Source organism: Electrophorus electricus, chromosome 4 (genome assembly GCF_013358815.1).
Source record: "Electrophorus electricus isolate fEleEle1 chromosome 4, fEleEle1.pri, whole genome shotgun sequence".
In the NCBI taxonomy this organism is placed as follows: domain Eukaryota; kingdom Metazoa; phylum Chordata; class Actinopteri; order Gymnotiformes; family Gymnotidae; genus Electrophorus; species Electrophorus electricus.
The window spans coordinates 2,627,377-2,635,049 of NC_049538.1; the positions used below are offsets into that span (position 1 = coordinate 2,627,377).

Consider the following 7,673-nt stretch of genomic DNA (forward strand, 5'->3'; position numbering starts at 1 on the left):
GTATGACTCTACCTGTCCTTGTAGACTATAGGTCATAGTCAGGTCTTTACCAGTATGACTCTATTTTAGATTGTGTTTAGATTGTGATCTGGATTATGCTGTGTCTCTTGTTTAAACTGTTTCCTGGATTATGCTGGGTTGAATGTTTAAACTGTTTCCTGGATTATGCTGGGTCTAATGTTTAGACTGTGTCCTGGATTAGAACTGAACAGCACTAGTATTATCATACATGGCTTCATTCACCGGTAGCATCGCATTGATGGTCCCAGTCACAGCACTGGGACTACAGCCCAGAAAACCAGTGTCTCTCAATATGTGTGTGCATATATGTGTATTTTATTTTGTTTGTATGCTTTTGTGTGTGTATGTGTGTCTGTACATGTGTGTGTGTGAGAGTGCGAGGGTCTGTGTTTGTGTGTATTGAACTCTGTCCACACTGGAGCTGAAAGGCACATTGATGGTGTCATGGGCAGGAGCTGTTAATGATGTCATGCCTCATATATGATGACCGGACACACACAGAGCTGCAAACCTTTATCAACAAACTCACATTATATCCACATTACCTACACGTCAGTCCTCTCCTCTCCTCCACTCCTCCCCTCACTGCTCCTCTCCTCCCCTCACCGCTCCTCCCCTCACCGCTTCTCTCCTCTTCTCCCCTCTTCTCCTCACTGCTCCTCTCTTCTCTTCTCCTCACCGCTCCTCTCCTGCTCTCTTCTCCTCCTCTCCTCTCCACTGCTCCCCTCACTGCTCCTCCCCTCTCCCCTCCCCTCCCCTCCTCTCCTCCCCTCTTTTCCTCACTTCTCCTCTCCTCTCCCTGCACTGGAGGGTGCAGTGCTGTTGTACGAACACTGCTTTTGTGAGGTTATGTAGGGATGTGTGGGGTTGTGTGAGGTTTTGTAGGGTTGTGTGAGGTGGTACGGGGTTGTGTGAGGCTGTGTAGGGATGTGTGGAGTTGTATGGGGTTGTGTGAGTTTGTGCGGGGTTGTGTACGGATGTGTGGGGTTGTGTGAGGTTGTACGGGGTTGTGTGAGGTTGTGCAGGGTTGTACGGGGTTGTGTGACGTGTGGGGTTTGCGAGGTTGTGTGTGGTTGTGTGTGGTTGTGTAGGGTTGTGTGAGGTTGTAAGGGGTTGTATGTGTCTGGGTGCTGGAGCAGTAGGACAGAGATCTGCCACTCTCTCATGTCCCTGGGGGGAAAACCTTGATGGCCCGTAATGCAAACGCATCCTAAATGCGGGATTCTGTGTTTCCTAAAGCCCCCAAACCTCTGACCACAGTCTGGGGCTCAGGCCCCTGCGTGCTTCCAGGTTCTCGCGGTGGTTCTGCGCACTGTAGCCGGAGAAGGACAGGATGGGGCGCGTCGGAGTGGTGTTCCTACTGACGGGCAGGACTGGGTTTTACTACAGAACAAGAGAGCGGGACAGCGGGTCAAGATGTATGTTTAGATGTCCAGTCCATATGTATGTCACGCTCGGTGCTAGGACGTTCAGATAATACTGGAGGACTGTAGGACTGGTTATGCAATTCCAAATTTGAGGATGTGGAATGATCATATCCAAGATCCCAGGAATTTTCAATTTGTGATTCAGTACAGCGGAAGGAGGACTCAGAACTACAATCAGATCTTAGGACTTAAAACTGTTAGTCCTCATTTCCTAGCATATAGCTGCACAGAGCAGAACAGCAGAAATAAACCACAAGTGTAATAATTATAAAAAACTGCTTTTTCAAAATTCTGATTGAAGCTTTAAAGTAGACCAGACAGTCCTGATACTGAGCTTAATGAACTGAGATTGGTGTGCGTGTGAGAGAGAGAGAGAGAGAGTGATGTGTGGAAAAATGCTAAATAAACCACCAAATTGCACACCTGAGTGTGCCAGTATAAACACGATAACACTCCTATCCGTGAGTTTGTGTGTGTGTGTGTGAGTGACTCTGCGTGTGTGTGTCTGTCTGCCTGTGTGGGTGTGTGACTTCTGTGATTTCTTCAATGTGGTCTCCATTAGGTGAGAGTGTAAAAGTGGTAATGAGTGAGATAGTGTGTGAAATGGACTGTCATGAGGAATGTTGCATGTGCGTGTGTGTGAGTTTGTGTGTGTGTGCATGTGTATATGTGTGTGTGCGTGCATGTGTGTGTGTGCGTGTGTGTGTGCGTGTGTGTGTGTGTGCGTGCGTGCGTGTGTGTTCGTGTGTGTGCGTGTGTGTGCGAGTGTGTGTGCGTGCATGTGCGTGTGTGTGTGCGTGCGTATGTATGTGTGTGCGTGTGTGTGTGTGTGTGTGCTTGCGTGCGTGCGTGTGCTTGCGTGCGTGCGTGTGTGTGTTATCAGGGAGTAGACATTCACATTTAACCTCTTATTCCCTTGGACTGTGTCTATCAGAGCAGATCTGACCCTTCAGACTGGCTCTCTCCCTCTCTCTCTGTCTATCCCTCTCTCTCTCTCTCTCCCCCCTCCCTCGCTCTCTCTCCCTCCCTCGCTCTCTCTCTCTCTCTCTCTCTCTCTCACTCACACAAAGTCTCTGTTGCCTCTGAGTGGCTCCTCCCAAGCATGTGTCATGTCGTATTCACTCACAACCCAAATTCTCTGAATACTTTGGTGTTCCAGTGGTTTCACTGCTGTGACTGTACCAAGCCAAATGTGTCCTTGGCCTAGCAGATGTCCCCAAGCATGAGGGGACATGCGTGACTCACCCTCACCCCAGACTGGCCTGAAGACACAGTGTCCAGCAGTTAAGTTGACTTGTCTGGATTTGGGGATAAGTATTGACTTACAGGATTTCTTCACTGAAGATTCCTCCAAGAAGCTGGAAGAATAGGTTTGGCAGTTTAAAAAGGGAATCTGCTCTCTGAGTTCATACACAAGGCAAAGACTTGGTCCTCTACAAGGACTTAAATTCACTAAAAGTTAAACTCCCTCCCCCTGTTCCTGACAGGAGCTTGGGCATGTGCTTCATGCCCAGGAGTGGAGGAGCAGTGAGGAAGGAGCCCGGTTGTCTTCCTCAGAGAGTGAGGACATGTGTCATGTCATCTGCAGATTCACAGACTGATTTATTATTAAGGTAGAATATTTCGTCCAGCTTCTTATCCACATACATGTAGGTCATCTCACAGACATGTCTCTCTCTCTCTCTCTCTCTCTCTCTCTCTCTCATACACACACACACACACACACACACGTGTGGTTACATATCTGAATGTGCACACACTGCAGTTCTTGTTTGAGGTGGCTGATGTCATGACATCTGTGTCATTTCACTTAATGAAGCTTCAGTAGGGATGCAGTACATAAGTAACTCTCCCTCTCTCCATCTCTCTCTCCCTCTCTCCCTCTCTCTCTCTCTCTGCTCCTTCACACTTGTATTATAGCCCACGTCTGCCTCACCTCTGAGTGATAGAGGACGTTCTGTATCACTACATCACCTGAGGCCACGCATTACAGCAGGAAATGGGCTGTGCAATTACACACACGTCAGGACTATCTACCAAAGCATTCCTTTCTCTGTATGGCCACAGGACAATGACTACTGAAACTACACTAAAACTGCACAGGACAGCGACTTCTGAAACTACACTAAAACTACACATTACAATGACTACTGAAACTACACTAAAACTACACAGGACAATGACTACTGAAACTACACTAAAACTGCACAGGACAGCGACTTCTGAAACTACACTAAAACTAAACATTACAATGACTACTGAAACTACACTAAAACTACACTAAAACTACACTAAAACTACACAGGACAATGACTACTGAAACCACTAAAACTACACAGGACAATGACTACTGAAACTACACTAAAACTACACAGGAAAATGACTACTGAAACTACACTAAAACTACACAGGACAATGACTATTGAAACTACATTAAAACTACACAGGACAATGACTACTGAAACTACACTAAAACTACACAGGACAATGACTACTGAAACTACACTAACACTACACAGGACAATGGCTACTGAAACTACACTAACACTACACAGGACAATGACTACTGAAACTACGCTAACACAACACAGGATAATGACTACTGAAACTACACTAACACTACACATTACAATGACTACTGAAACTGCACTAAAACTACACGCTGCATAAGAGGAACAGGGGGCTTTGTGATCTAGGAGGAGTAATGGAGCAGCTGATGTTTGTCTGTCTGTCTGTCTACCAGAATGTGTATTTACATGTCTCTGAGTATATTAGTTTTTAGACATTATAGTAAAACCTCATATTTAGATTTTTGGAATTAAATGTATTTTCCCTGTAGCTTACTCAAAACAGCAGGAAACGTCATCTGATTACATTTACGGTGGGGAAAGTGACCAAGGCATGGAAACGTTTGGACGTAGACGCGTCACGCAGCGCGCTCACTTCTCCCCTGCGCGCTTCGTGCACCTCCAGCAAATATTTGTCTACTGCGTGTTTTTGAAGCGTGCTATACGCGATGATAATGACTAGTCAAAACACACACGCGGCTCAGCTAGCACGGTTCACGCGGCTGACGGTAGGCAACACTCACGTGGGAGATGCTCTTTTTTGCAGTATCTTTTGGGCAGGGTATTTTATCGCGTGAGACATTGCGGCTCGGGCGCACACTGACGTATTTGTGTGTGTCGACACGTGAGGCTTCTTTACATCGGGAGTGATACGCGGTGTGCAGCTATGTGGCGAGGGCTTTAAGATCAGCCCCGTTCCCGTGTCGGCGGGTGTGTACCGCTGGCGCGCATGCCACAACCGACAGAGGGCGAAACAGCGCCAAGTTGCTAGACCACGCCCCTTTCCCACCGCGACTCCGCCCCGTCCGCGGAGGCGTCGGGAATCTCCTGCACCAGACCCGCGCGCTCAGAAACGCGCCTGTGCGTTACATCACAACCCGCGAGCGTATATCAGCCGCGAACAGGGCAATCCCACTTCGGCGTCCGCGCGCAAGAGAAAACATGCGGACACTCCGCGTGCAGAGATTGCTTGATGCTGCCTACGTACACCAGCGCGCGAGACAGCCAGCTTCTTGAAAGTTTCTGACGCGGTGATCTGAAAGCTCGTGGTCTGTTGAAGCAAGCGCTCGCCAGTAAAAAAAAGCATTTTATGAAAGTAAAGAGCTGGAGCTCACTTTAGCCGTGTGTCGCCATGGAGAGGAACGCCGCCTGAGCGCTGCTGGACACTAACGCGCTGGATTTGAGAAAGTTGTCAAAGAGAAGTTAAGTTGTCCGCCACCCGCGCCAGCGCCACGTCTCCGCGCGCTGCGGGCATGGACCCGCCGCAGCATCTCGTGACCATGTACTTGCTGTTCGCGTCCCTCGGGCTGCGTATGGAGAAAGGCACGTGTCAGCATTATTACGTCCTCCGACCCATCCCCAGCGACAGCCTGCCGCTCGTGGAGTTAAAAGAGGACCCGGACCCCGTCTTTGATCCTCGAGAGAGGGACCTGAACCGAACCGAGCTGCAAATGGTTCTGGGAGACTTTGATACACGCTTTCTGTCCGTGGCGCCCCCGCAGGCCCGGTACACGGGAAGCGAAGAGCTGGACGGGTCAGACGCGCAGCAGAGCCCCACGGGACTGATGCCGCGCGACATCAGGGCGTTGGACTTCGATTTTCAGTTCGGTAAGAAGCGCAAGGCCAGCAAGAAGCTGAAGCGACGTCTGCAGATGTGGCTGTGGTCGCACTCTTACTGCCCGGTCGTTTACACGTGGAACGACCTCGGGAGTCGCTTCTGGCCCCGCCATGTCAGGGTCGGGAGCTGCTACAGCAAGCGCTCGTGCTCCGTGCCCGAGGGCATGGTGTGCAAGCCTGCCAAGTCAACCCACGTCGCGATCCTGCGGTGGCGCTGCGTGCAGCGGAAAGGCGCGCTGAAGTGCGCGTGGATACCGGTGCATTACCCCATCATCACCGAATGCAAATGCTCGTGCTCGAACTGACAGCTTTTTCCCCCACGTTTCCTGTCGTTAAGTTATGATTACGTTGTAATTTTGTTTCTGAATGCACTATCAAGTGTAAGAATGTATTTGTATGTATATATGGCGCCATGTGAAAATGATAGCTACTTGTAAAAAAGCCAGTATTGTGTGTAATCAGAGTCTACTGTATTTGTGGAAAATGTCGGTTAACGTTTGTATTTATGGTGTTAAGAGTGGGTGCGTAGTGGAGATGAGACACTTTGTGCGGTTTCCCACACTTTCGGAAACGCTGATCTGTCGACCTCAAATTTATTACGAATTTTTGTGTCTCGCATCTGTGACGGCTGTATTCTATTGCTAAATGTCGACGTTTTATCCTGTAAATTAAGAGCAATCTCTATTTATTCTTTATATTCATATAATAAAATGTCTGAATAAAGCCACCCCACACTGCGAGTCGAGCCTCGTTTGTGCTGTTACGGGTTTTCTTCTTACTGTCGCTGCACGCACACAGAAAAGCTCCGACTGCAATATGATCGCGTGCATCCCTGTAACCGTGCGAAACCCCCGCGGCGAGCGCACACGGTAGCCTAAGTGTAAGACGTGTGTATTGCGAGATAACGGAACAGCTATTTTAAGTAAATTCACACATTTGATCTCATTCATAGCTTGGGTTCTTTTATTTTGTAAACGAGAAGCCGCACGCGCGCACTGACAATATAAGCGGGCAGGTGACGCTACGCGACGGCGCGTGTAGACGTTTAGATCGATAACGGCGTCAATCACGGGTTTATTACAGTCGATGTGCAATAAGGGCTGAGCTAACGGATCTGTTAGGGCGGTTCACGCATCTTCATTCGTCCATTGCTACTGTAGTTTAGAAACGTCCCAGACACGGAGCCCTGCAGGCAGGGAGGGTGCAGCATGTCTGTGGTGTTCCCCCACTGCAGCAGATCTCCTGGCAGCCCAGAGCGTGAGAGAGGCAGAACGCTGTCAGCTGCTGATGGAGAGGAGGGGAGAGGGGAGGTCTCGTCTCATCTACCTCTCCTGGCTCTCCGTTTGCAGCCTGGCAGGGGGTGCCCTCCCTCTGGAGCACGGAGCCATCCTGGGACTGGAATAAACACACACACTCTTTCACCCAACAGGCCTCATAAAGGGCATCAAACACAGCTCTGTTTGACCTGTCACACCACTGCTTTATCTAAACACAGCTCTGATTAGGACAACACACACACACACACACACACACACAATCTCACACAACTGCAAACTAAAGACGCAGGGGTTCCAATCAAAGTAACACGTTTCTGAGAGCATTTTGAAGTAGCAAATTGTTGCTGCTGAAATGTGACAAGTGCTACCAAATGTAAGCACGTATACAGCAGTGGGTTCTGAGATCGGCCTCTCAGCACCGTTAACACCAGGTCACACAGAGTTTAGCTGAACCTCTGGTGGGTTTGTTGTTTGCTCACAGACTCCTCTGGCATGTCCACCTCAGAGGGAACGTAGAACATTTAGGCAGAAACACTGTGCAGAGAACCTCCGGCTGGAGTCCCTCACACTTAGTCAGTCAGGAATTTCTTTTCTCCTCCACTCCTGCAGGAGTCAGCCACTCCTCCTCACTCCTGCGGGAGGCGAACTCTCACCCAGCATGCCGTCCGGGACCCCGGACCTCCTATGACGGCTGGCACGGGGGGCCAGACTCGACTCCCAGCTCGAACAGAGCGGGAGAAAGACAGATAGGGCACCTGCCATGA

The 7,673-nt window shown here is 49.5% G+C and overlaps 1 protein-coding gene across 1 annotated transcript; it reads left to right on the top strand.

The window, feature by feature from the left end:
* The first annotated feature begins 4,870 nt into the window (after nucleotides 1-4,870).
* nog1 (noggin 1) lies at nucleotides 4,871-6,353 on the top strand. The gene has a single exon (XM_027031846.2). The coding sequence runs from the start codon at nucleotides 5,269-5,271 to the stop codon at nucleotides 5,935-5,937; it is 669 nt and encodes a 222-aa protein (XP_026887647.1). The 5' UTR covers nucleotides 4,871-5,268; the 3' UTR covers nucleotides 5,938-6,353.
* Nucleotides 6,354-7,673: the final 1,320 nt, after the last annotated feature.

Bases quoted from the DNA above. Each gene is read 5' to 3' on its own strand.
- nog1 (XM_027031846.2), top strand. From the start codon at position 5,269: ATGGACCCGCCGCAGCATCTCGTGACCATGTACTTGCTGTTCGCGTCC.